Source organism: Lepidothrix coronata, unplaced genomic scaffold (assembly GCF_001604755.1).
Source record: "Lepidothrix coronata isolate B3197 unplaced genomic scaffold, Lepidothrix_coronata-1.0 Scaffold12, whole genome shotgun sequence".
Classification (NCBI taxonomy): Eukaryota; Metazoa; Chordata; class Aves; order Passeriformes; family Pipridae; genus Lepidothrix; species Lepidothrix coronata.
Window position 1 is genome coordinate 4,840,803 of NW_016690192.1, and position 27,464 is coordinate 4,868,266.

The 27,464-nt window shown below is 40.8% G+C and overlaps 1 protein-coding gene across 16 annotated transcripts in view; it reads left to right on the plus strand.

Moving 5' to 3' along the window:
* FGGY (FGGY carbohydrate kinase domain containing) overlaps positions 1 to 27,464 on the plus strand; it is a 148,919-nt gene that overhangs the window by 1,489 nt on the left and 119,966 nt on the right. For 15 of the 16 annotated variants that reach the window (XR_001873239.1, XR_001873240.1, XM_017805485.1 and 12 more), the window contains exons 2-5: positions 9,866 to 10,074; positions 11,953 to 12,064; positions 13,550 to 13,701; positions 22,787 to 22,872. Coding sequence is in view for 14 of the 16 variants with exons in the window: in XM_017805485.1 (XP_017660974.1) it covers positions 9,866 to 10,074; positions 11,953 to 12,064; positions 13,550 to 13,701; positions 22,787 to 22,872 (559 nt within the window). In the remaining 2 variants the exon portion in view is untranslated. Of the gene's footprint in view, positions 1 to 5,126; positions 5,254 to 9,865; positions 10,075 to 11,952; positions 12,065 to 13,549; positions 13,702 to 22,786; positions 22,873 to 27,464 lie in introns of those variants that run through there. The other variant, XM_017805492.1, reaches the window with a different exon arrangement.

Consider the following 27,464-nt stretch of genomic DNA (forward strand, 5'->3'; position numbering starts at 1 on the left):
TGTCTGGGATAGGAGGAGAAAAGAGGAATACAGGGGGAATTGGGTGCTTGCAGGGACAGTTGTTCTCAGCTATAAGAATCATGGAAGAAATAAATTTATAGTGCCAGAAGAGACTAAACAAAGTAGTTCTATGCTGGGAAGGTTTTATACGTATTCTTAGCCACTTCTGTTACTCTGTTCTGTGTTTCTCAGCTAAATTACCATTTTAAAATGTTGACTCTTTTGAAAACATTCTCTTCCCAAATAAGGACTCTTATCCATTTTGTTTCTTGTACTATTTCAATAAGCCTGTTTTCTCTCTTTCCATAAGTCATCCTTCTTTCAAACGTTCCTTTGATTCTGTTAGAGGTTAATGTGTTTCCTAAGAACTTGTAGATTTACAGAAGAGGATCAGAACGGCTCTCCCGTGTGTTCCTGTTTTGTGTCTTGGGCTTTTCTAATGACTCGACATTTTTCCCTGGTACCTGCTACTGGAACAGCCTGATGTGCAAAATCAACAGAAGTGGCACAGCCTTGGTGGAAATGAGCTTCATTTGAAAGGTGTCTTGAGCTGTCTTCAGCTTCCCCTCTGCATTTCCATGTGTGAAAGGGAAAGTACTCAGACTGTTCATAAAGTCTGAGAATTTGTGACCTTCAGCTGTTTGAGGCAAGGGAGCTTTCCAGCTCTGGACTTCTGAGCTGTTATGGGAAAGTTGTTGAAGGGAATTTACAGCGTGGTGTAGGCCTGATATCCTTTCAGGCTTGGCTTTGTAAAAGTTTGGAGTTAAGAGACTGGTGGGCTCATTAAGAAGGCAGATTTTGCGTTGGTAAAACCAAACCAACCAACCAAACTCCCCAGCTGTGTATGTGGGGAGAACTCACTGCTTCAGAGACACAGGTGTGATTCTTCTTTCCCTGTAGAAAAGAAGGGGATGTAGACAAGTTAACATGTATGGTCTGTTTAAACAACAGATTTTTCTGCAGAATTAGTGTTTCTTTTAACCTAAGCTAATATGCAACCTCAATTCCTCTTAAGTAGTTGTGACAGGAACTTCAGGGCTAGTGTTTTTGGAATTGCAGCCCAAATAAATGTTTAATTTTAAACTGATGAATTACTTGGGGCTTTCACTCTTCCCAGGCTTTTGCTATGCAAGAGTGAACAAATACTGTGTAATAAACTGTGGATTCGGCTTATAGACACATGTTTGCTTCTGGGCTGAGCATCCTGAAAGAAGTGGTTTGCAGCATGTCTTTAAAAATTTATTTCACTGTTGCATCTACTGCTGGCCTAAGTGCTCCGGTATCTGCCAGGAGTAATTATAGGCAGTTGGTTCAGATGTTGCTTAAAAGTGTAAGCCTTGATGGGAAATGCAGTGGATTTCAGCCAGAATGCTAATTTTGATGTTTTGTCATTTCATAAAACTGTGAACTCAGAACAAATTATTTTTATACTGATCTGCTGGTACGTAATCACAGGGCTAGTGCCAGATTCAACCATGATGTAGCACTGGAATCTGAAGATGGGATTAAAGTTAGAATATCAGCATTAACCTAAGTTGGCCAATTCACTATCCACAGTAGTATAATGGCTGTATTTGCCTAGAATTCCATGTAATCCTGCACAGAAGCTCCTGGTCCGAGGCTGGTTTGCTCCAGGAATGCAGTTTAAAGTTGTTACGTGAACTGTAATTGTGCCTTTTGAATTGCATCTACTCCTGTGTTACGTGTTATAACTTAAACAGATACTTTGCAAATTAACATTATTGTGCTAGAGCTGTGTTTATTTTATGCTTCTTTTTTTTCTGGCATGTTTTGTTGATTGTTTGGAGTTTTTTATTTGTTTCTCCGTTTCTGTTATAGCGTAAAAGAGAATGAAAAAAATACAAACGTCACAGTACAGGACTGTCTCAGTTTTACAGGGAAAGAACAGAGATTGTTCTTTCTGTCCATCATGGGGTAGGTTAAAGTGATAGAGGGATAAAAAAGATCTTCCTCAGCATTAGATTAATAAGCTGGTGGATCCAAACACTTGGATCCATCAGTCATTTTGGAGCCTGTTACCTCCTTTCAACTAGTCATGAAGCTGCTACAGTCAGAATTTATGTAATAATCAGATGGCATTTTTCCCCCTCAGTCAATGTAAACAAGATAGTGTCTTCTTTCAGAGCTCCAGGCATCCTGCAGTGTCATTTGGGACATGTCTGGCTGCCAGATCGTTAGCACAGCCTCTGGGGGAGCAGCGTCAGGTCAGGGAATGGATCTAAAGAGCTTGGTGTGCGTGGATTGCATCCATTGCCCTTTCCAGGATGTGGAGAGGAAAGGGTGCTCTATATACCCCCCTTATTCTGTAGGTTTTCCTGTGTGAGAATTATGTCTTGACATAAACTGATCAACATTTCCTCTGCTTGACAAGTTGTAGGTTATGGCAAAAGTTCAAAATGCTGCCAACCTGTGAGAGCACCTGTGATGTTCACGAGCATCAGGAGTTTAATCCTGAGCTCCTAATGTGGCTGGGAATTTGGCACTAATGGATGCAGGATCAGACCCTGCTTTTGGAGTGATGGCTCAGTCCCAACAGGGTTGGGAGAGCTCCTGAGGAAATTGGAGCCCTTGGGTTTCCTCAGTAGCCTGTGTCTTCTCATCTGGTTTTGTGTCTTCCCATGGCCCTTTGCTCAGCCTTCCTTTTTCCTGAGAGCTCCTCTAGGCAGCTGTTTCCTGCTGTTCCCAGGGCTGGGAGAGCACTGGAACAGAGGGAGCTGAGCGTGTTTCCTTTGTGTGGCAGAGTTAGGCTGGGGAGGACACGGGGTGTGCTGGGCATGACCCTTGTGCCTGCTGCCGGGGGGGGGCCTGGATCTTCCTCCCAAGGAAAGCCAAGATGAGCCCTAAGGCTTCTCCAAGCATATAATTGTGAGGGGCTCCTGGAGGCCAGTGTTTTGGGAACTGCCTGAAGTTGGAAATCCCTGGCCTTCCATAGCCACCTCCACGCTCCAGAGCAGCACCTCTCAGTTGACACCAACATGTTGTTTTTGAGCTATATCTCTACTCCGAAGTGGTTTTGGGATCATTTGTGGCTGCTTATTACTGCTTACTACTGCACTGTGTTACGGTACTTGTTACTGCCACATCCATGAACAGCCAGAGAGCAGAAAAATGCTTTTTGACTTATCTGACCATGTTGAGATTATGAATTCAGCTCATCAGCCGTGGTCTGTGGAGAGCTGCAGTGAGCCCTCTGGGGATGATTCAGAATGCCATGGAATCGTGACTGCATGGAGAAGGTAAATACAGAGCAATTGCTTAATGTCTCCTCTAGCTCAGGAACTCAGACACATCAAACAAAACTAGCAGGTGGCACACTCAGAGCAAACCAAAGGGCTTTTTCTTGCATTGTTTACACAGAACTTTATAACCCATTACCACAGTAGTTTGCAGTTACAAAAGTTTCCCTGGACTCAGAAAGAGCACAAACAAATTTGGAGAGGAAAAAGTCTTCAAGGTCTGCTAATCCTAAAGATAAAATTTCTGGCTCAGGAAGTGCCTCTGCTATAGATAGCAGGAGGAAGAAGGTGTCCCGGGGAAGGACTGCTGGATGAAAAGGGCAGGCATATGCTTTTCTTATGGCTGCTGCTGTCTGGGGCAGGATCCTGGGCTAATTGGACCTTTCATCTGACCCAGCACAGCCCTGCTTTGCTCTTTAATCAGGGGCCAGAATGCCATTGCTCTTATTTGATCATGGGCTGTGTCTGCCTGTGTGAGCTGAAGACAGGAACTGGAAGGAGAGCAGGATTCTTCTGTTCAGCACAAATCTCTTCTAGAGCAGAATATAGAGAAAAACAACTCTGTTGTTTTAAGAGCTTGATATTTATTGACACTGGCCATGCTGATGTCTTTGTGCTGTTCCTGAGAGAGATATCTATGTAGACAGTAGAAGCTGAAAAGAAAGAAATTTTTGATCTAGTTTCTTAGAATAATTTACATACTTATATTCCTTTCTTTGCCGATTAGTTACACCAGGATAAACTGGGATACATCTTGCTTTATATCAGACCAGGTGGAAGTAGTTTGGCCTGAAAGTATTTAAAATGCAAGAGGTAGAATTAAAGGGCAGAAGGCATTGGTGAAGTAATGGCTTTGTCTTGGACACTGAGGGGGAAAAAAAGATATGGAGAGACATTACAGAGGATTAGTGCATAGTGAATTATTTATAGGGAGAAAAGGAGGTACTAGAAAACAGTAGAATATTTTCAGTCCTGCCTGTGATGGGATTTATTGAGGCTACATTACGATGTTAGAGGGACTGTTAGGAAGGTTTTGGTGGAACAATCTGGGTATTATGGGACTGGGAGATGGGGCTGGATCCTACTACTAAAATTAAGTCTCTTCTGCTATTTGAAACTAGTTTTTCTTGTTGTAAGATGTGAGTAAGCTCCTCAGAATATACCAGAGAATGGATAAAAGAATCTAGAGGTGTTTGGTTTTAGTGAAGAAGCACACTTTCTCCAACTCTGTTTTTATTTATTCCATTTTTGTTGTTGTTAACATTGTCCTCACATTCGGAAGACAGATCCTGCACGTATGTGTTTCTGTTTTGGGAAGGGAAAAGGGGAGATATGAGGTGTGCTTTTGTTCCTTGGTTTTGTTTTGTTTGGTGTCTGGTAGCTGAAAAATAAATGCCTGTTGATAGTTATAGCACAGTCTCTTGGGCATTGAAGGGTATTTTCTATATTAGTACTGCCCTTCAACACAGCCTTAGAATTCCCCATCTGCTCCTGCTCTCCCACACAGACATGTGCTTTCTTTCTCTTTTCAAATTCAAACAGGAATTACAGAACCTGGAAGAGGAAAGGGAGTTTTCAAGAAGAGATGGCCACTCCACCACCGTCCTGTGTGTGGGTTTACTGTAACTCTAGAAAGCCAACAAAGTGCTGAATTTCCAGTATAATGTCAAAAATGATTCTTTCACTTTCTACAATCGAAAAGCAGCTTTTATTTAACATATTTAGATCTTTTCACACAAAGATTAGGAAACCTAATTTGAGCCTGTTAACCTTTTTCTTGGTAATCCATAGAAAAGCACAGCTGCACTACTAAAAACATACTGTTTATCCATGATCACCAAGGCTGGGCAGCCTGCAGTGTTCCAAAGATCAAAGTTTAAAACAGACGTGCCCGTCCTTCCTAATTCCTTGTATTTAAGGACATGATACCACCAAATCTAGACTTGCTGCTGCTAAAAACTTGAGCTGAGCTTCAACCTGTGTTCGTGTGAGAAAGGTACGTCCTGGCAACTTGATAACCGTGAAATGAAGTAGGACAGAGCTTAATAGTTGTAATGAAACAGTCTTCTGATTACTTAGTCATTCCTTTTAAATTAAAGTAAATAGTGTTAAGGATTTTCTTTTTTTTTTTTTTAAAGAAATATTTTTGCAACCGAGTTTTACCCCTCCTTTTTTTTTTTTTTCATTGCCTATGTGGGAAAACTAACACGTTTGTATAAGGATAAACTGGGAAGTCTGTGGTTTCCAGCATGCACATTTTGAATAATATTTATACAGACTATTATTTAATGGACCATATAAATATTTATCATATGCTGTAGCCTTTTGATCATAAATGCTTGTTTGAAAAGCCATTCTGTCCCTGCTGTGATTTGCAGAGAAAGAGGCCATTGCTGGTTTAGTGCTTGGAGGGAATTTTGGCTTCTTGTCCTGCCTTAGCAGTTACAGTCATGGATTAACACAGTCAAGCTGAACATGGCTTTTAATTTTATTTTTTTTCTCTGTCCCTCACCTTCTGTTTGCAAATTCAATTAATAAATTGTAAATACGAGGCCCTAATTCTGCAGTGGACAGACGAGGCTCTGTTAAAGTGCTGGAGGCCTTTTTCTTGGCTGCAAACTTGCTCTTGGCTTTCTGAGTTAGATACTTCAAGGGGATAAAAGGTTCTATCTCCACTGCTTTCCACCACTTGGACGTACATAAACACGTATCATCCCTGCATCGGATATTCTCGTGTCATATTGGGAATATTGCACGTGAAGAGTGGACCCGTCTGGTCTTTTATTTCAGTCATTTTGTTATTTCAGATGTTTTATTTCAGCCGTTTTTCTGGGTTGCTGTTTTCCTCATGATTGCATTGCCTGCAGAAGCTGTATGTTGAGAGGCCAATAGATACAAAACCCAAACCAGTTTTCTTTGCATAACAAAGTTTTCTTTGCACGTGGCAATGAGTGTTGGTGTCCGTGTTCCAAATCAAGAAATTTGAACCAGGGACCTTCTGCTACCTCTGAACTACATTAAAGAGATTCTTGATTTCTAATTTGGAGCTTCCTCATGTAACAAAGGAATCTTCTGGAAGCTAAACAGAATGGCAACATTCCTCTTTAAAATTCTTCTTAAAGTACTTTGGCTAAAGATTTTCCACTAGCCTAACTGCTGATTCTCAAGAAATACCTTTGGGCAGAGTCCATAATTGGTGACATTTATGACCTGGAGATGACAGTGCTTTCCGTGGATGTGCTTGATAAGTAGGTGGCATACCAAGCCATTGGTATTCCAGAAAAACCCTTGGCATCAAATTATGTTTTTGCAAGCAGATCAGATCCGATTGCAGATCCTATTTACTTTGAACAACCTCAGTAACTCGGTGCTTGAAAAAAAGATTAATATTTACTTTTACCTTTTTTTTCATAAGACATGGAGTATTGCTTTGTGAATCTAGGGGAGCTTTACTCAGAGAAAGACCGGTTAAAATAGGTTTGTGGTTCTTGGTTTTGGACTCTGTCACTTAACTGGTTCCTGTGTGCACTGATTTACAGCAATAAACTCCTGGATGTGCATAGGCTGATAGGGGCTACTGGAGCACGTAAACAAACTCTGCTTCCTGCCCAGTCACTCACACGTGCACATCCTGGCTGCTTAGTAAGGAAAAAAAAGGAAAGTAAACATTACATGGGCAGATTGGGTTCCAGGTTTCAAATGTTTGTGGGAAGAATCCAATGCAAAGCCATAATTTTAAGTGCTGAGTAGGAGGTACTGTGAGCTTAATTCTCTAACATCTGTTAAGCTTGTTCTCTAAGTAGCAAAAACACATTAATGAGCTAAAATCAAGGCTGCCTTACAAGGGAGAGAAATTTAGAGTAATATTGTGTGTGAGAGCAGGAGACAGGATGTAAAATACTCCTTTTGCTATTTGTATTTTGTGAAAAGCAAGGAAGAAAGATTTGCCTGTGTTTTAAAAAAATAATAATCTGTTTTGCAGCTTGTGGTTTATTCTCAATGTTTTCTGAGTCAGCAGCTAAAGGCAGTGCCGAAATAGGGGAAAACCAGGGAAATTCGTGAGATAGTATCAGGAACAGTCTTATGCAATGTCTTTATAGTAAAGCTTCTCCCAAGTAACTAGCAGCACCTGCAGCCAGCCTTTGCAGCTCTGAGGAGATGGAGTGCAAAATTAAAAAGTGAACAAAGACCATCTTTTGAAAAGAACGTCTTAAAACTGCTTTTCCAGCCAAGGGCTGAGAGGGAGGTGCCGAGCGCGTGTCCCCCCAGGTGACAGATGCAGCGTTAGTCACCCACGTCCCCTCTGTGGCAGAGGCATCGGCTTTTGTTAGTCTGACCAGGTCACAGAGCCAGGGCCAAGAAAATAAAGGAGCTTTCTTGCCAATATTCCTTAGTGTTAACTCACGGCACACCATTTTTAGCTGCTTGCTCATCGCTGGAACACATGACCTCGCTTAACAAGATTAGTGTGTGGCACCTCAGCTGCTGGGCAGAGCCAGTGCTCACAGAGAGGAGCCACAATATACTCTGTAGCTTTGAGTTTTTCCAAGTTTCTGACACTGTTAGAAGCTGATGATCTGTACAGCTTCCTCTGGTGCCCCTGCCATGGTGTGTGCAGAATGCAGCTCATAACTGCTTTGGTCTGTGCTGGGCTGCTCAGGAGTTTTAGTGATGGATAGAACTCCCTTGTGCTGTCCAAGTAGAGAACAAAAATGGTCCCTGGACCCAGCAGTGGGGTCTAAGCATGAAGTGCCAGCTTGAAGCAGGACAAAATTATCGTGTGATAACAGATTTCTGCAGACTGACCACATTCCCATGAGCTGTTTAAAGGCTGGGATGAGGGGAAGCCTCAGTAGGTTTCTTTTGCCAAGGTGTTGTCTTATGCCTTTTTCAGGGCAAATGAAACTTTGCCCAGCTGTTACACTGCTTAATTATTACCCAGAATCATTTTTGGAGTTTTCTGAGATAAAGGGCTCCTTTTTTTTCCTTCTTTATTTTACCTGCTACCTCTTAGCCTCAGCGATGATAGATTTGTGATGTCCATCAGCAGCAGTGGTTACAAGCCAGCCATGGATGTGAACAGCCACCTGTATTGGGCCAGTGCTACGTTCAGACTGACAGCCAAGCATAGTTCCTGACCCGTACTCAAAATTATCATTAAAAAAGAGAAAAAAGGATTAATTTGATATGTGAAAAATCATATTCTACTAAGCATTTCTTTCCAATCTTTCCCTCTTTGCCTAGGCCTCTCCCTCTAACCACCCTTTAGTCCACATCCAGAAGTAATCCAGGTCACTTATTTGGGGGAGGTGGGCTGTTTTTAAGTAGAGCCATTTTGATGCTCTGTAAATACCACGTGTTCGTCAAGTGGTAATCGATCCATTCACTTTCTGGAAGTCAGAAGCTGTGTGTCAGCTGAGTTTCACGTGGTTCAGAGGCGTAACAGATTCACACAGGCACTAAACTTGGTACTTGTCTGATGTTTCAAATACTTGTACCAGCTCTTACTTAGCATTCTCCCAGCTCGGTTAAAATGTAAATGTTAACTATTAATTAAGAACAAACTGTGAGAAATTTAGAACAGTGAATTTGTCACTATATTAAATGTGAAACAGTTAATATAGTGAAATATGCAACTCATTGTGAATAATTAAATCAATTAACTTAACCTCACTTTGTTCTTGTAGGTTGTCAGAGAGCAGGCAGAGATTTCCTCGGATGCTCTCATAACACTTTTTCAGCAAATTATTTTCTGAGGCTTTAAAGTTGAGTGGATTGATGGTGGAGAGCTCTTAAAAACCTAACTTTTTACCTCCTTCTTTTTCCTTGGGTAACATGTACCAGATTGTCACGTGTTTACTTTAATTATCAGCATCACACTAGTTTTTTTTGGAAGAGGAAACTGTTTCCAGAATCTGCTGAGCTCCAGCCTGACTCACTGTCCCATTCAGCAGTAAAATGTCACTCAGGAGCTGGTTGGTTTGATGGGAGGCAGCAACTCTTGTGATCCTAGTTCCCTTCCAGATCAGGGCTCAGTGAAGCCCAGCCTGACCCCCCTTTCACTAGTTCAGGAGTGGAATTTGTTTGCTTTGAGACAGTGAATGACCTGTGGTGGTTCTGGCTGTCTTGTCCAGAGGGGAATTCAGCTTTCCGGGTATCACCAGCATCCCCATCTGCCAAGAAAACCCAGGAGCCTCTGGGTTGAAATTTCCCTTGTGTGTAAAGCACCAGCACAACCTTTGCTTCCCTTCCTCTCTCTTTGCCTCTTTCTCCCCTTATGTAGATGTGATACTCTGTGACAGCAACGCATTTTCATTGTATGAGTGCAGGAATTTTATCACTGCCTGCATATTTTACATGCACATTTACAGTTTGCTTTTCAGGAGCTTCTGTGCCATGCAGCTTATGTGCAAACATTTGAAGAAAAGTGGTACAACTAGTGAAAGACTTGAAAACTCTAAGTAATTAAAAATTGCCAAGTGAAGACTTGCTGCAAAAATGAGTTATCCTGTGAAGTGCCTGTACTGCTTCTCTCCTGCCCTGTTCAGCACAGTTTTCCATCATCAGTCGTTTTATCTGCTTTTAATCCTTTTTTTTTCCTTCCACAGGTTTATTAAGAATGCACAGTAAGAAGACTGCAGTCAGGTACTATGTTGGGATTGATGTTGGCTCAGCGAGTGTTCGAGCAGCTTTGGTCGATGGCTGTGGGACAGTGGTGGCACATGCGGAGCAGCCCATCCAAATTTGGGAGCCCCAGCCAGACCACTATGAGCAATCCTCTGCAGACATCTGGGCTGCCTGCTGCTCAGTCACAAAGGTGGGCAAAGGCAAAGAAAATGAAGGATTTGTGTTGCAGGTAGTTCTTCGAGTTTTGAATGTTTAAGGTCTTGCAGTCCCCATGTGTCACTTCCCTTCAGGTCAGTTTGTGCTGTGTAACTTGTAACCTCACCTTGAGGATGATGGAGCCTCAACAGTGTTTGTTTTATTGGTGAGGAGCTGAAGGCTAGAGCGAAAAAATCTTCTGCTACAATTGCAAATAGAATGAAAGGCCCTTCTTTGTGCTGTTTTGGCAGGGGGAGGACTTACCCACTGCCTTCAGGTCTCACATCTGTGGGGTTTGTTTTGCTGGTGTTTGTTCTACCCATGAGACAGTTCTTTGAGGAGTCAAGGTTGCTTAGAGCCTGGCAGTGCATATATTTGAAAATGTGCTCATACTGCACTGGAGTCACAAAGGAGCATTTATTGTATAGAACTTGTTATCTGGTTTGTAGATGGTCCCCAACATAACAGCTGTGATCCTCATTATAAGAGGATCCAGTATTGTAAGATCAAAATAAATGATAAATGTTTGTGGATAACATCAAGCATAAACCCCGATTGAAATAAACCTTACTGTGGGGGGGAAATTTGTGCCCACTGATTCAGGGCTCTGCCTGTACCCGTTGGCAGTAAAGGTAAATCTGTGACCTTGCTTGGCAGTGCACACAGAGGCCATTTCATCTTCCTTAGTAAAGCTCAGCCCTGCTCCATGTTCTAGGGTTAGCTTTTTAAATATTCATGGCGGGCTTGGTAATTTGCAGATGGACAGTTCACCCATTGTCTTGTTATTGATCAACCTTTTCAAACATTAATGAGCTTGGCTCTGTAGAAATGCCCTGAGATGGAGAGGAGGAGGTGAGGGGGAAGGAAGGGAAAGAAGGGAGTGACAGGAATGATAGGGAAGAACAGCTTGTTGTTAAAGACAAGCAAGTCTTACTCTTTATTTGATTTTTCTTTGTGTGAGCTGCTTTGTTCTTGCTCTGGACCCCTTTAAATGCAGTCTCTGATGTGTGAGCAATAAAACAGTCTCTGAAACTATGGCTTTTCAGAGCCAGTAAGAGACTGGCACTGTAGCAAGTCTAGTGAAAGTCTTTCCTTGTAGTACTAATTAAAATAATGATATTTTTATTGTTGCTGAGAAGTGGCAATTTATTACTCTTGTTCATTTTAGGTGTCTTGCAACCTCCTTTGGCACTTAATCCACGTGGGTGTTGTGTTTTTTTTTCCAGTGCTGCTGGAAGCCATGAAGTTCAGGCATTTTGGGGCAGTGTTTGTTTTTTTTCTTTTTTTTTGAAAATCTTCCAAAAAAGTAGGATGTCCAAACTCTTGGTAAGAGAGAAAAGGTGTGCATTGCAGAGGTGTTATCACTGCTACAGGTTTTGACCGGTTTTATTTTTGGGACCCTTCAGTATTGCAAGGCAAAAAGCTGTGGCTCAATATAACCAAAGCAATTCTAGAGTATTTATTGCTTCCACAGGTGGGAACTGAGTGAAGTAACTGATGGAAACACTTGGCCCTAATCCTGTGTCCGTGTTTCACATGCAGCTCAACTCTAAGCTTTCAAAAACAGAAAATAAATGTTGCTGGTTTTCTGCTACATTTATTTTCTGATATTTTTGTGCTTCCTGCTTTATCCAGGACTGTGGCTAGTAAAATTAAAAAGCTATTAAGGATCTCTGAATTCAGTTTTCAGAACCAAAGAATTTTTTGTAATTTATATTTTTTTGATTAGAAGTGTTAAAGAATACTGAATATAAAGAATTTCACAGTTTGAGCTTGCATTTTTAACTTGTAACTCATTTTCTGTACTCAGTTCAGTGGCACTTGCATATGAATTGATACATTTGTATTCATGTGTGTTTTGTGTTATTTTCAGAAGGTTGTCTGTGGAGTGGATGCTGCCCAGATTCGAGGGGTTGGTTTTGATGCTACCTGTTCTCTTGTTGTTCTGGATAAACAGTTCCAACCTTTGGCAGTCAACTGTGAAGGTAGGACTGCACACAAAAAATGGTGTTACTGTGTGTGTGTTACCACTGGTGGGAGTGAACTTTCCATTTCATCCACGTGCTGAGGCTGACTCTTGGGGATGGAGATGACACAAAACCTTTTTTACAAGAGGATTTTTTTCCCGGTTTTACTGTTTTAATTCTACTGCAAAATTAATTTTGGGATGAGAATTACTGTTTGGCTAAGTATCTGGCATCCCAAGATCAAATTAATTCGTCTTGGCTCAAAGAAATTGCTTCTTAGGGAAATCTAGGCTCGTTTTTCTTTTTTGCATGTTTTCTTCTCCTTCAGACTTTGCTGATCATGGCTTTTATAGTCTGTATAAATGCCCATCCACACTGGCTAAAGGAATGCTAAAAATGTTGGTGTTAGTGTAGTCCAACTGCTCGCTCTGTCTTGAAGCTGCAGGCAAGAGGTTCAGTTGTGTATTTTATTATACTGGTGCTCTGTCTTTGTCTAGGACAGTGCTAAACTTCAGAAACTGACTGTGACCTTCTTCTAAAAATCTGGTGGGTTTTATTAGAGTTGATGATTCAGAAGACTCAAAGTCTTTCTTGCACTTTATTTTTCAATGAATCCCATTTAAGATTAGGTGTGTGCAAAATCAGTAGTTACAGAGACCTACTCACAATTCTGTGTATGTTCTCTTCCTATTCTCAGATATATTTGTCATCTCCTCTTGTCCTCCTCAAAAAAACAGCTTTGCCCCCAAAACATCCTTCTCTAAATTTAGATGAGATTATTTATTTTTCAGTTTCAGAGTGTCTTACAATCTGTTCAATGCCTAATGATGTCTGGGGCTATTCTGGTCTAGTGAGTCAAATTCACTTCTTATTTTTTATGTTCTGATATCCCCATGGAACTCGTGAGTGATGGTGTTAAACAAGAAGACAAGAATTCACTGAATATTCTCATGCTGCTAAAAGTCATGCAGTGGTGGGATTTCAGGCAGTTTCAAATTATTCCTCCTGAAACTGTACTTCGGAAAGAAATTAGGATAGTTCAGCCCATAAGCACAGAAGAGGAAAGAGACTCTCTGTAGCTGTCTAGCTAGCTGACTAGCTGAGTTCATTTCAATTTACAGCAGAGTTGTTCAGATTTTGTCGCATTTTTAGTCCTTGGTCACCAAAATGCTTCTTTATATTTTTAACTAATTATGTGAACTTTGTCAAGAAGTTTGGGTTCTTTGATTGAAATACAGTCTACGAGAGCATGGTGTTTCAAAGTTCTTGGATGCTCCCAAGCCTGATTGGTTTGTCAGCATTCTCAGTGCTCAGCATGTCTTAAAGTTGGCTCAGAGGGCTGAAATGTTGTTTTTAGATACTTAGTGTGGATTATTAGCTCAAAGAGAATTTGAGTTTTCGATGTAGAAGTGAAAGTGTGAAGCAGCTCAGGGTAACTCACAGTATTGAGGTGGGGTTAAACCAGACCTAAATTAATCTCTTTTTTCCTTTTGTTCTCCCCAGGACAGAACCATAGGAATGTTATTATGTGGATGGATCATCGTGCAGTGAGTCAAGTCGAGCTCATCAATGCAACACAACACAGAGTTTTGAACTACGTTGGGGGAGCAATGTCTGTGGAAATGCAACCACCTAAACTGCTGTGGATAAAGGAGGTGAGTACAGTTCACATTGTGGGGCATTTTTACTAGTGATTAGTGCCCTTTGTTAATTCCTGAGAATGAGATTTCTAGAAAGTCTTCAGCCTTGGTGTTGAACTCCAAGGTGTGCAAAGTAAGGCCAGGCTTAACTTGTTCTTTTTTCCTCTCAATTACATAGAAAGATGTTTGATTTAATTGAAATGGCATGTTTCCTGAGAGGACATTTCATATGCCTTTCTTCTGTAAGATTAGCTATACATAGAAATTTAGGTGCAGGTAATGAATGAGTCCTTGAAATATCCTGGGATTTAGTTATGGAGGTGTATTTCCTGTTCCAGCTCTTGTATCTGAGCATGCTTACAGAGGTGTAGGTGCTGCTTGTGGGCTGGAGTCCCAGAGGCACTGCATCCGACAGAGAGGGGATGTGATGGCTTTGGCTGCTGGCAGAGGAACTCTTCAGTTAAAGATTCAGTTTAGTTCTGTCCCATCAGTAGCAAATAAACCATCTGTAGAGGGAAGATGCCCTGTTTGTAATGTGGAGCTCTGCCTCTGTCTCCTATGTTTAAATTCTGTGTGTCACAGATGACATATGGCCTCTTAATAACAACTGTCAGATAAAAGGAGACACACTTGCCACTTGAATTTTTTATAACCTTCTCCAGCCTGGCTTTTACGTTTGGCCTCAGTGATTCTCACGGTCACTTTAACAAAGCCCAAAAGTACTTGCTGCCAGTTTCAAGTAGTCCAAGTCTCCTGTCCTTGCAAACATGAGATATCATATCAGAACAAGGTGCACACTGGGGAGAGTCAAAGGAATTAACTGGTAGAAGCAGGTACTGACAGATTAATGATAATAGACGACAGTGAAAGTTGATAATGAAAAACCAGTACCCATCTACTAGTTCTTCCCTTCTTGAGCAATGAGTATCATACATCAGTCATTTTATAAATAATAAAATGTAAGCTGTAAAAACCTTAAACTGATCCACTGAATTTAAAACATTTTTATTTTGCAAGGTCTGGAATATCAGTACTTGAATGATCAGGAAACCCAGATTATGAGGTGTCCAAATGTGCCCACCCAGGGCTGTAAGTGTCTGCTGTGTAAGCCCTCTGCCATAATTGCTGTAGTTTAAAGGGGAGAGCATTGCAGGGCTTGTTCCCTCCATGAGCCAGTGGGTAGGACACAGCACTCACCTGATCCTACGTGCCAGCCAGGAGCAGAGATTGCCTGGCAGAAGGTGTTACTGAACAGGGCTTGTTCATGTGTCCCTTTTCAGCTCCTGACATAACAGATAAGGAGATTATTACCCTTAAGAGAGGTTTTTTTCCCTCAGTATGTGCTTTGCTGAGCTGCTCACGAGACAGTTCCTGAGTGGGCTGGGAATGACTCACCATTAAACTGCTTATGCTTGTCCTGCTTAGCTCAGGCACCTCAACAACATCTACAGCAGCACCTGAGCTGGGGAGAGGAACAGCAACAGCTACCATGGGGTCAGCTGTAATCAGCTGAGATTTGGGCGTGGAGTGCTCAGCTTTTGAGCTTTGGAGAGGTACAGGATGGAGTGTTCTTACTGCTTCTGTACTCGTTGCAAATTAGGAGGGTGAAAGGGATTGTCTGAAGAGGAAAGGTCTGTTTTCAGTGCCGGTCACAGTAGTGGATCTGTGGATTACATGACATCAGGGCTGTCAGCAAAGGGTCATGTTGGCCTCTGGCAGCTCAAATTCAGCCTCATGTAGTGCAAGTGTCATCACTTTTTACCAAGGAAGAAAAATGTTACAATAATTTTGAATGTCATGTTCTCCAAATGAGAGCTACAACAGAGTTTACACATAAGTTGTTACTCAGTGCACTGTCTTGAACTGGTCTACAAATATAAATTAATGAATTTTTTTCAGATTCTTTGTTACCAATATTTTATAGATAATAAACTGTGACACAGGTATTAAAAATATGGTCAGAAAAACTACTTATGGTACTTAATGTGTCCTTCCTGGTTTTTTGTGCTATATTTTTATTTTCTGTATTTAGTATTTAGTGTATTTCCCTCCTGCTAATACTACACAGTTCCCAGAGACATAGCAGAGTAAAATTTTGCTCTAACTCACATATCATAAGGAAAAAATACTCTGTTGACTTTTTCTCTGAATTCCCTGGACCTTATTTTGAACTCCCCAGGAATTTATTGTTTCTGCTGTTGAATGGTTTTGTGCTGTTTTCCCCCTATACATCTTTGCCTGGATTGGTGCTGTGCACATTCCACAGCTGCTTGCATTGATTTAGGTTTTGCAGAGAGGGTGCAGTGGGGAAAAGAACTGCTTTGAGTCTGAAGTTAAATAATAAAATAGAAGTTAAATAATAAAGGTAAAATAACCTGGTACTAATAATTAAAAACAATTTATAAATCCATTGAATTAACCAGCAGAGTCATCTTTGGTGTCATTGGAAAAATGTCTGATACCTTTCTTTTAATCAAACCTCATGTATTTGTAACAATGAACAGCATCTAATTAGGAGAACCTTAAAATTAGTCCCCATGAAATATGTTCCTTTCAGTGGATCCTCATTTCTCTGGAACTCACAGAATTGTTTTCTCAAGCTTCAAAGTTTATTTAGGCTGGCATAAATATAATTGTTTATTTTTGAGTTTATTGCCTAACCAGTTAATATTCAAGATTTCCCTTGACTTTTCCATATTCCACAGTTTGTGGATTCAGTCATATAAAACCTCAGTCCTGCTAGTACAAGATAAGTTGCACAAAAGTGACTGTAAATTAAATTAGTTTGTTAAGAGTCATTTGTGACACTAATGATTTAGGAGATTAACCAGGTGCCTTTTTGGAAGTAAGTTATTTAAAGAACTGATGCTAAATGACCCTTTGGACTGTTGTTACACCAATAGTTAATTGTGTGTACATTGTGATCAAAGCCTCCCTCTCCCTTTCCATGGTACTAACCTGACTCTGGAGGGCCACATTAAGAGATCCTGTTGTCTCATGTTTTCCCCTGGGAGTATCCAAAAACAGGGAGTTTCCCTGTAGTATCCAAAAACCTGACTGCTGTGAGGAAAGTTCTGAGATGGGGCAATTCAGCAGTGTTGGCAAGTTGTGAGGCATTAGAGTGTCTCTCAGAGAAAGGAGTTGAATTTCTGTTGCTTGGAGAATTTTCATTAAAAGCAATTAAAAGTATTTCTGAAGAATATGACTTTGAAAATTTACTCTGAATTGGTTGCAGTAATAAAGAGGGAGGAAAGGGGAGAAAGGACTGAGGTGGAGAGGAACTTTTGATAAGGGCATGGAGTGATAGGACAAGGGGAAGGGCTTCAAACTGACAGAGGGCAGGGCTGGGTTAGAGATTAGGAGGAAATCCTTCCCTATGAGGGTGGTGAGGCCCTGGCACAGAGAGGCTGTGGCTGCCCCATCTCCGAAGTGTCCAAGGCCGGGTTGGACTGGGCTTGCAGCAACCTGGTCTGGTGGAAGGTGTCCCTGCCCATGGCAGGGGATAGAACGAGATGAGCTTTGAGGTCCCTTCCAACCCAAAGCATTCTGTGATTCTGTGATGACCTAACTGTGCTTTTCCATTTCCATCATCCTATTCCTAGAACTGAAGTCAAGGATGGCCTCACTGACTGTAAGGAGTGAGCTGACACCACTGTAAGAGAAGTAGATATTAGTCCTTATCTCTTTTGTTATGCTTTTTTGTTATGCTCAATTTGTTTTTATTTGAGGAAGGATTTACTCTCATCTACTGCTTTTTTACTTTTTTTTCCATATAATGCATTCTCTTTAACATTTCATCTCCTTACACATAATAGAGATTTAGCTAGAGAGAAGAGGCTTCAGGATGTTTTCTGTTCTTACAGCTCTTCATCTCTGTTCCATTTTGGCCTTGAATTAAGAAAATAAACTTTGAAGGCCATAATAGGCTTTTTGAGATCTTTTGTTTGATTTGCAGTGCCTTTCATTCAGTTTAGTTTGATCAGTGCTGAATCATTTCACCCTCTAACACCTAGTAGTCAGTCTCCATGAAGTGTTTGTGATTGCAGATGGGTGTTCCTGTGGCAAAGCCACCCCTGAAGTGGAGTTTGTGTCAGGGACAGCTGCAATGATCAGCTGAGTGCAGCTCCTCTGTAGCCTATGGGCCAGTCTGAGTGAAGTGGGCACATCTGTGGCCCACTTAGGAGGAGCATTTTTCTGCTTCTGTGGACCATGTGTGGTGAGAGAGAGAGTCCAGTGTTAAATCTGTAATGTAAAATAAAAGAAATACATGATTTTTTTTTTTTTCCAAAAGCTAATTTGTGTGGATGCAGCCACATTTGACTTTTGAATGTGGTCAACCAAACCCGAAACATCAAGTGTAGATAAAGTTGAAGTAAAGAATCATTATCCTGTGACAAATATTTAGAAGCTAGCTGGAACATAATTCTGACAAAGTCTTGCTGAAGTCAGTAAGGTAAGTGAATGTCAGCTTCACTGAAAAGGAAAGGGGTCTTTCAAAATAGCTAGTTAAATTCACTCTTTTTGCTTTTATTTCCTTAGATTTCTTTGTGGTCTAGAATTATCTTGCACAACACTATTGCAATAGTTCTGTAGTTGCAGGTGCATTTTTTTGCAGCAGTTCTGCTGTTTTGTAGACTTTGGCTAAAGAAATGGGATGTTCACACGCATTCAGGGTGTGTAGATAGTTCTGGGAGGTAGATGCCTGCATATGAGCTGAAAATACAGGTACAGGCTCCTTCCCTTGGGAATTATTTTGCTGCAGGTGTTTGTACATCATGACTGTAGAGATGTCTGTGCTGTGGCAAACCAGCATTAGAGCAGTGAGAGCACAGCTTGAACACGGCAGTGCAAAAACTGCAGGGCAGGGGTTTGCAGCTCCAGAATTAGCCTGTTAGTATTTTTTTTTCCCCAGAGATAGTAGAAGAAAAAAAATCTTGTTTACTAACTTCTGGCTGGAAATTTTATTGTAGCTTGTGCCAAACTGAAAGGATGCATGTTATGTTTTCCTCATAGTAATGACATTACAAATCAGCTATTTCTAAAAAATACTAGTCCCATGAAATCAGAGATGCTGTAGTTTATTCTAAGTGGGTGGGGGATGCTGGACTGGGAGTAGATATTTGCTTAGTAACTGTCTCCAAATGAAATGCAGTTTTCCTATGCTGTGCCTTCTCAGCTCTGTTCTTAATGTAGTGTTGAAGAACAAAGAAAAGCCTTCCTTTAGCAAAAAAAAAATTCACTTCACAGAATGACTATCTACATATTATTCCTCTGCAATTAATAACTAAAATCAATAGGCTGTATTTTTTTTCCTAGCACAGTGGTCAGTGATGGTTCTGTGTGTTACAGTTCACATCCTCAGAGCTGCTGTTTGATCCAGCATTCTTCTTCTCTCTGCCCCCTGGGACTTGCAGCTCCCAATGGGATAACTTGCAGGAACAATTAAGGCATCTCTTTCCCTGGCTGTGGAGGGAAGGACAGTGGATGGACTGGCATCAGCTTGGCAGCAGCTCTTTTACTTCATTTCTTCTTCCTTGCTTGCTGCCCTTGCACTGGCTTTTTGTCTTGTTGAATGTGAGTGAATGTTTTTCCATTAAAATAAACAGTAAATTCCGTGTTAAGTGAGAACGAGTCCAGGCTGTTGAGTTTAGAGCTGAACTCTTGTTTAGAATTGTTTATAAATGTTTCAGCACTCTGTGTTATCAGACTCCATACGCAGTGCAGACACATGTGCACAGGATGCCTCTGGGATTTGAGGATACCAGCACGTGGCTCTGACACATCTTGCCCTGGTGGTCTTCCTCTAAGAGTTTACATTCCAAGGCCCTCCTCTCCCCCCATCCCACTTCCTGAATCTGATCATTGGGTCAGTTAATCTTTTACCAATTAGAGGGCAAGTCATGGCTGCAAAATTGATCCATTTGTGGCCTTGGCTCTGGCAAGGACAGAATTTCTGCTCAGGGCCTCTCTTGGAATAGCTCTATCCCATGATTTGGCATCCCATGTGAAGTGTGGGAGATGCAGGTTATAAGTCCTTGCTCTGTCTGAGTTGGAGCAGGGCATGGGACATCAGTTTCTTACATTCCTGGGAGTGTTTGCATTAAAGTATTGGGTTGTTCTCTTTCCTCCGTTCACACAATGTACATTTGTTTTGGGTAATTTAGAAAAAGACACACCCATAGACTTCATAGCCCTCTGCTACAGATTGCCTGGGAGATGGAGATTCAAATCTGGGGATGAACTGGGAAAAGCAGATGGTTCTTCAGTGATTTTCAGGTTTCTTTCTGGTTTTCAGATGACTTAGAGTTTTACCTGATGTGGAAATTTTATTTTTGCCCTAAATGGTGAAACATTTTTCTGCTTCCATCTGTCCCTTCTGATTTTAACCTGGATTTCTGATACACCACTCTCAGATGATTTTTGAATTTCTGGGTTTTGGCTGATAAGTAGCCATGAAATGTAGACTGATACACTGTGTTAAATCAGATGTTGCTTCTAGCCTAAGTTTAGTTAATCTCATGGCCAACGGGGATCTATTATGAAGGCTGTCTATAGTGTCATTTCAGATAATTTGATTAATATTTAATCTCTTAACAATAACAAAAGTTAGAATATCTTTAATGTTTGTATACACAGTTTACTTCTGGTGGAAAAAAGTGTGTTTTAACAAACATTAGATGATTGAGGATCACTCCATCTCACAAGATAACTATACCTTCAGTATGAGCAGAAATCAAAGGTTTCCTGTACAGAAAGAGGCTACCTCAGCAAACCTGAGTAAAATCTGAATGTTAAAGCTCTTTCAGTTTTTCCAAGGAGAATGTGGCTCTAGATGTCTCCAAAAAATTGCATTGGATGCTGGAGCTCCTGTGAAATTCTGCCTTTGTGTGTATTTTCAGTCCAATTACAAAGTCCGTCATTATCCTGGACATTCCTTGTCTAGGAATATTAAAAGGCATTGCACTACATAATTCTTAAACTCTTTGTCCCCAGGCATTTGGGATTATCTATAACAACCTCAAAAAATTATTCTGTGGAGGTATAGTTGTTAAAACAACCCAAAACAGAGAGCTGAAGGAAAGGGACTCTGGAAGTACCCCTGGGAAACAGCAGGACTGTGTGAGTTCCTCCAAGTGAGTTTGGAGGGTGAGTCGCAGGATGTGAACACAGCACTGGGAACGTTCCCGGATCTTCTCCACAATCCTTTTAATGTGGTCACAGACTCCTGACTGTGGGTGAAAATAAATCTGAATTAACTTCAGTGAAACATGGAGACTTTAAATTTGTTGGGAAAAAGCACCATGATTCTTGTTGTCTGTACTAATTAGTGATGACACAGCATCGAGATGGCAAAAAATGAATCATTTGGATGTTCATGAAACAACATACTTTGAGTGTCACTAACATGTGGCTTTTGGGAATTCTTGAAGAAATAGAATCAGATCCAAGGAGTATCTTTGGTGAAGCAGATTTGTTTGAAGAGGACAGTTATTCTTAATCCAGCTTCCTTTCTTATTACCAGTAATAGACAAACTACTGTTGTTCCTTGAAGGCCATCAGGTGTGTTAACAGCACATAATGGCTTTTATTATCAAAATAATCGGGCTGAGTGACCTTTGGACTAAATTATGGAGCTCCTTTGCATTCACATATGAAGTTAAATTTGATGTGTGTAGCAGCCACATGAGCTAAACCTGAGTGGTCAGGAACAAACATCCAAAGGTTGTGCATTTAATGTTAAAAAGTTGTAATTGGAGCATTTGTTTTTTGAACTTAGTAGAAATCCAGTAAGTTTCAGAAGCTTTTGAAGAACTAAACAGAAAGGTAAGACAGATTCTTTGCATGATCCAAAACTAAAGAAAATTTTTCTTTTTTTACACTTACCCAATTGCACCTTAGTTTCTGGAATTCATTTATTCCTTTTCAACAATTTTCTGGACTTGTAAGATTTTAGTTTGATATCATGTAGTATTTGAATTAAGTTACAGAATCATTGAATCACAGAATGGACTTGGGAGGGATCTTGAAGCTCATCCAGTTCCAACCCCCTGCCATGGGCAGGGACACCTTCCACTATCCCAGGTTGCTCCAAGCCCCATCCAACCTGAACACTTCCAGGGATGGGGCAGCCCCAGCTTCTCTGGGCAGCCTGTGCCAGGGCCTCACCACCTTCACAGAGAAGAATTTCTAGAGCCACATATTCTTTCTTAAAATGGAATTATGTTTTCTTTTAGTTTAGAATGTACCTTCTTGATATTGCATGGAATTAAATCTGGCTCCAGAAAGAGCCCAGGTAGTACCTGTGTTTCTAGCACAGAAGCTGCTCTTAATAAGTGAGAAAACTTTGCACCTTTCCAATGATTTAAAAAGCTGGTGGAGGTTTTTAAAGCAATGTTATCGTCCTGTGGAAGTCTGATTGTGACCCTTTTGGTGAGCAGCACTGACTTCTGTTTGGTTTTGATGTTCTTTACTGGTTTTAGTGTACCAAGGTCAGAAGTGGGCATTGAATTCTTGCTTTCTGGACCACCATCTGTCTGCAGAGTAGAGCAGTGGAAACTGCTGTTTCCACTGTAAATGATCCCTGTAAATGATCTGTCTTGGTAGAAGAGTTTTTTAGGAGTTTGGAAACGTCAAGTGGCTTTTCCAAAAGCCGTGTGATCCGAAAGCTTTGTTCTTGTGCTCACAGAGCTGTTTGTTTCCTTCCTGTGCTTACAGTTAACAAATACGAAATTTAAAATGGTAAATTCTAGAAAGTAGAGCGTCCTTCAAGCAAATGGTTTTTGAGAAGATTGTGTGTTGACTTCGAGGCTGCTGTGACACGGAGCAGCTGATGGGGAACTGAGAGCTCATGTTATTGATCTGAAACTTGTGCCTCCATGAACTTTTCATGGGAAACTTTGCTTAAGATCAGCCTGTGGTGGGGCAAAGGCTCAGTTCTCTAGGCAGTAAATCAGAGAGTAGAGCAGACAGGATGATCAGAGTAGTTGGTTTGAAAAAATTGTCCTTTTTACCTAAATATCAGTTTTTTTAATTGCATTAAAATAAGAACGTGATTATGCCTGACCTCTAATACCTGCATTTCTAAACATATTTTTATTAGAACTTGCAGGAATCCTGGGAGAAGGCAGGCTACTTCTTTGATCTTCCGGATTTCTTGTCTTGGAAAGCCACAGGTGTCACTGCAAGGTATGTTAATTATAACAGTATGATTTGGTCATCCTCATCTATTTTCTTCTGTATGTTCTGCTTTAATTCATTGTGACTGGGCATGCTGTTATGTACATCTGTCTGTAATTGAGTCTGCCCCAAAACATCTTGAACCTATCTCCTGCTTCCATGTGCATTCCTGAGCACAGTTGTTCCTGGGAGCAGTGTAGTTCACAGATACAGTTTGTTGCTACAAATGTCAGTTAATTGGTCTTGTGATCCATTTTGGAACAGAAATGTGATTGCTCTAGTTCCTGTGAAATACACTTTTAATAATTCTCTGAAATCTGGGGGTTTTTACAAGTTTATTGACTTCAGGGAGAATTGGAAAGAAACACTTCTTTGCCATGTGGGAGGGATCTGTTAAAATCTTGTTTACAGTGGTCACTTCACTGTAAAACACAGCAGCTGTACTGCTCCTCAAAAGCATCCTGGAATACCTCCTAAGCAGTTTAACAAAATCCTCTGAGAGAACCCCTGAAAAATCTGCATTGAAGTCACCAGCACAAGTGAAGTGTATCTGCAGATAAACAACTCCTTGTGAAAAGTGAGGGATGGTATTATTTATGGACTTACATGACCAGCTGCAGTTCACAGTTATTTCCATTGCAGTTTGTGGAGCTGAATCTGCAAAATGTAGTCTCAGATGAAAACTGATCACAGGGTAGTTTTGGTTTCTCTGGAAATGAAGATACCTTTGCATCAGACACAGTTTTTTGAGTTATTTGAGTGCTCTATTTCTCCCTAGTTAGTCTTCATGACTGACAGCTTTTGTTATAGTGTTATATATTATATATTCCCTGCATTATAGAGGAGGGAAATGCTGTGTTTGACTTAAAAGAAAAACAGAGTTGCTAGATGGTAATTGATAGATAGTATCTCAGTTCTTCCTTTGGATTTTCAGTCAGATTTTGCTGTATAACTATGAATTATGTAACAGAAGAACAACTCTCACCCCACAGACCTTGCAATCTAAGCAGTCCTGTCACCTGGCCCAACTCTTCCTTCAACAGGATAAATCACAGGTCCCAGATGATATTCCATGCAGGGTCTGAAACTTGTGAAAGTACTCAAGACTTGGATTTAGAATTAGAACCCTTTAGTTGGGGCATTAGATGGAGAATGGTCTGAAAAGGGAGGGTCCAGGGGTACTGATGGCTCCTGGGTCCTGCCTGGCTTTGGCTTTGTGCTCTTGGCTACAGATTCCTGGAGTTGAAGCAGAGAACCTCTTCTAAAAACAAAAACTGTTGCAGAAGATTATACTCAAAAGTAGAGATGCCTGAATTTAGGCTGGCAAATTCATTCCCTTACCAATGACAATTTTATTTTTCAAAAACATTTTGATTCTATTGATGAATGTTGGGAAAAGACTTTCTGGGCCGAGTCCTCCCCCACCTTTGGTTGAGAGTCTTCTATTTTGGATAAAATAGTTCTTTGTAGTGCCTCCTTTGCTAGCTTAATGTTAAGCCCATTAACATTAAAATTAAGCCTATTGTTTTGGCTCTAGTGGAATGTCTTATAGGGTGGCAAAGCAGGAAGAAAAAGATAGGAAAATAAGGACAAGAAATGTTTTGCAGGAATCAAACCTAATTTTTTCCCCCTTTCTCTCTTTCCCCCATGCACACCTGTTTTTTGGGAATTTCCTTGTAGTTTGGTGAAGTAAAGTAATTTGCCCTGCATATGCTCATAATACAAGGGAATTGTGAATTTGTCAAGTATAAGATTCTTCCCACCTTTTCTCCCTTTGAGCACAAAGGAGCCTATTCACAGGGCAAGACACAGTGTTACTCACTCTGAATCATGCAGAACTTGGCCCTGATAAAAGACAGATTTATTTTTTCAAAAATTTGTTTTGGTGATGGGGATTTTACCAAAATAAATGCAATTCCAAAGGCACTTTTATGGGAAAGACCTTGCTTCTTTAAAATTTTAAGGGGCTCTCTAGAACATTTTGTGTGTGTTTGACATTTAAAAACTGTGTGTAGTCTTTTTGCTTCAGTGAGGTCGCTCAGAGCAGAACGTTGTGTGTGAGATGTGAATCAAACGTGTTTGAAAAGCAGTTCTTGATGTGTATTTCTGAGTATGAAATCCTTTCTCTTTCCCCTTTAATTTTGCTGGCTTGAACTGCCTTGTTGCCAAGGTTTTTTCCAGTGAAACTATAATAAAAACAGTAAAGACCTCTTACCTCCAAGCTGGAGATTCAAATGTATTCTGAGATTTTTTTACCTACTGGCTTTGAAATTGCTCTGTGTCTCACTGAACAACACCCACCCATCACTTACAGAGGATAAGTTCCAAATTGTTGATTCCCATTGTTCTTGGAAGACTGTTGCCTGTAATATTTCATATTTAAAATAGTTCTTTTTTATTGTTTCTCCTTGATGAAAGACCACTGAGTTTTTCTGAATGATCCTGACTATTATGCATTGAAAATGTTACTGACAGCTCTTTAGTTAACAAATTTAAAACTTTGGAACTTCCCAGCTTCTACCCCCCAAGGTTGCAACAATGAAGTGTTGGGTTTGCCACTTGAACACTCAGTTGTGTTCTCTCAGAAATGCTGTGGTGGAGAGGAAGAGCTGTTCTGTCACAGACACGTTAGAAGTGCTTTGCAGAGGCTCAGCACTTCGACTTGTGGTGAGTGTGACTCACTGCTCCCCCCCCCCCATCTACAACCTCTGATAACTTTTTCTTTATATGGTGTTTTGGGTACAGCTATCTTAATAAAATCTAAACACTTATCTAGTTACAGGCTACTGTGTTATGGATGGAGAATCCAGAGATGTTCATCTGTAATTTCAGTGTATTTCTGAGGTCTCGTGAGGGATTCCACTGCAGATAAGAATATGGCTGAGCTGTTCAACTGGGTGGAATTCACACACAGATTTCTCAAAGGTCATGTGTATAGACCCAGCATTCTGCTTCAGGGCCACTTCCAGTCATGAGCAACTCACAGGAAAATGAGCAGGTCTCTCCTGCATTTAAGATGAACTGTAACTAATGAGAGATTAAACCTGTGAAGGAGGATTTGGAAACATAGGGAAAAATGTCAGGCTGAGATTACTGAGATAGAGAGTGTCCAACATTGTGCTGCAAGCCACCTCCCAAAATTACAAAAAAAAGTTGGAAAAAAATGCAAATCTTTTTTCCATATTATTATCCCCTAGATATGTTAATATTTAGGGGAAAGTAATGTATTACCTAGGAGAGACTTCATCTCTTATAGGGATGTTGATGCAAATAATTTTCCTGTGGAAATAATTGTCCAGTCAGTCTTCAGCTGCTTGCCATCATGACAGGGAAAAGGGTGGAACAGATGTTTTGTATACTTTGGAGGAACTTTTCTAAATTATCTCCTTCCAACAGATCTCAGGATCATGAGTTTCTCCAGAGAAAATCAGTTTTATAGGAAAGAAATTCATGCTGTTACAATAATTACAGACTGCAAAGTGAAGGAGAAATGGTTGTAGTTGATTAAAAGCATTTCTGGGAACCACGTAACCAATATTAGTCTGTATCTCTGTGAGAGGGGGTGATATCTTTTTAATATACAGTGTTTTTTCAACAGGAAGATCCCTTGACTAATTGTTTTCTTTCATTTATGAGTTCCTTGGCTTGAGCACATTTAAATAGCTGACTCTTTATGTTAAGCACTGATCGAGTCCTTAGAGTTTATTTGTCACCCGTTTCCAGTTGCTTATCATTAGGGCTTGAGGTGGCTCTGTTGCACTGATGGAGATCCAGAGGACTCCTTGGATATTCCTGGGGTCGATGCAGAGTCTGCTGGGATCAATAGCAGAGATTGGTCCCTTGCTGAATCACAGTGATGGAAGTTTTTAGTGAAACATTAAGGTGGGAAGGTGCTCTTGAATCCAAGAATCTGGATTCAGGTCTCTGCTCTGTTATATCCCCTGTGTGATTGTAGAAGTGAATTAAATCTGCATCTTCAGAGGTGTTTGGGCAGGTGAACACATTTGGGGATTTCATTCTTGTTCATCCCTGTATTTGCTCTTCAGCTGTTAAATTGATATATCCACACACTCTTGGGAGGTTTCTTGCTTTTACCGCTGTGAGGTGAAATCGCTGTGTCAGTGGAGTCCTCACCAAATGTTTTATCCAGATAGGCTGGAAACTCTGAAAAGGGAGAGAGTTTGGAAGAGGAGCTTATGTTTAGAGGTGCAGTTGAAAAAACAAACTGGTGTGAGTTAAATGATTATCTGAAGGATGTCTGTGTCTTTTTAAAGGATTGGGCAATCCCTGCAGTGAGACGTGGTAACTGGACCAGTGCAGGCACCCATTTTGGGGCCAGCTGCCCTTCCCTTCCTTCCCAGCCTTGCCATGACTAATGTATACCCTTTGGCTGGGCCCTGGAGTTTGGCTTCTTGTTTATATTTTATGCTTACTTCGAAAGATGGCTGGTTTAAAAATCAGGCCTCTCAGTGGAAAGAAAGGGCCAAGGGAATATTTCAGAAGGCTGTTGTGATTAGTGCTGAGCCCATGTGGCAGTGACAGTATCCTGAGCTGCACTCGGGGGTTGTGTCCTGTTTATGAAATGAAACCCAAAACTTCAG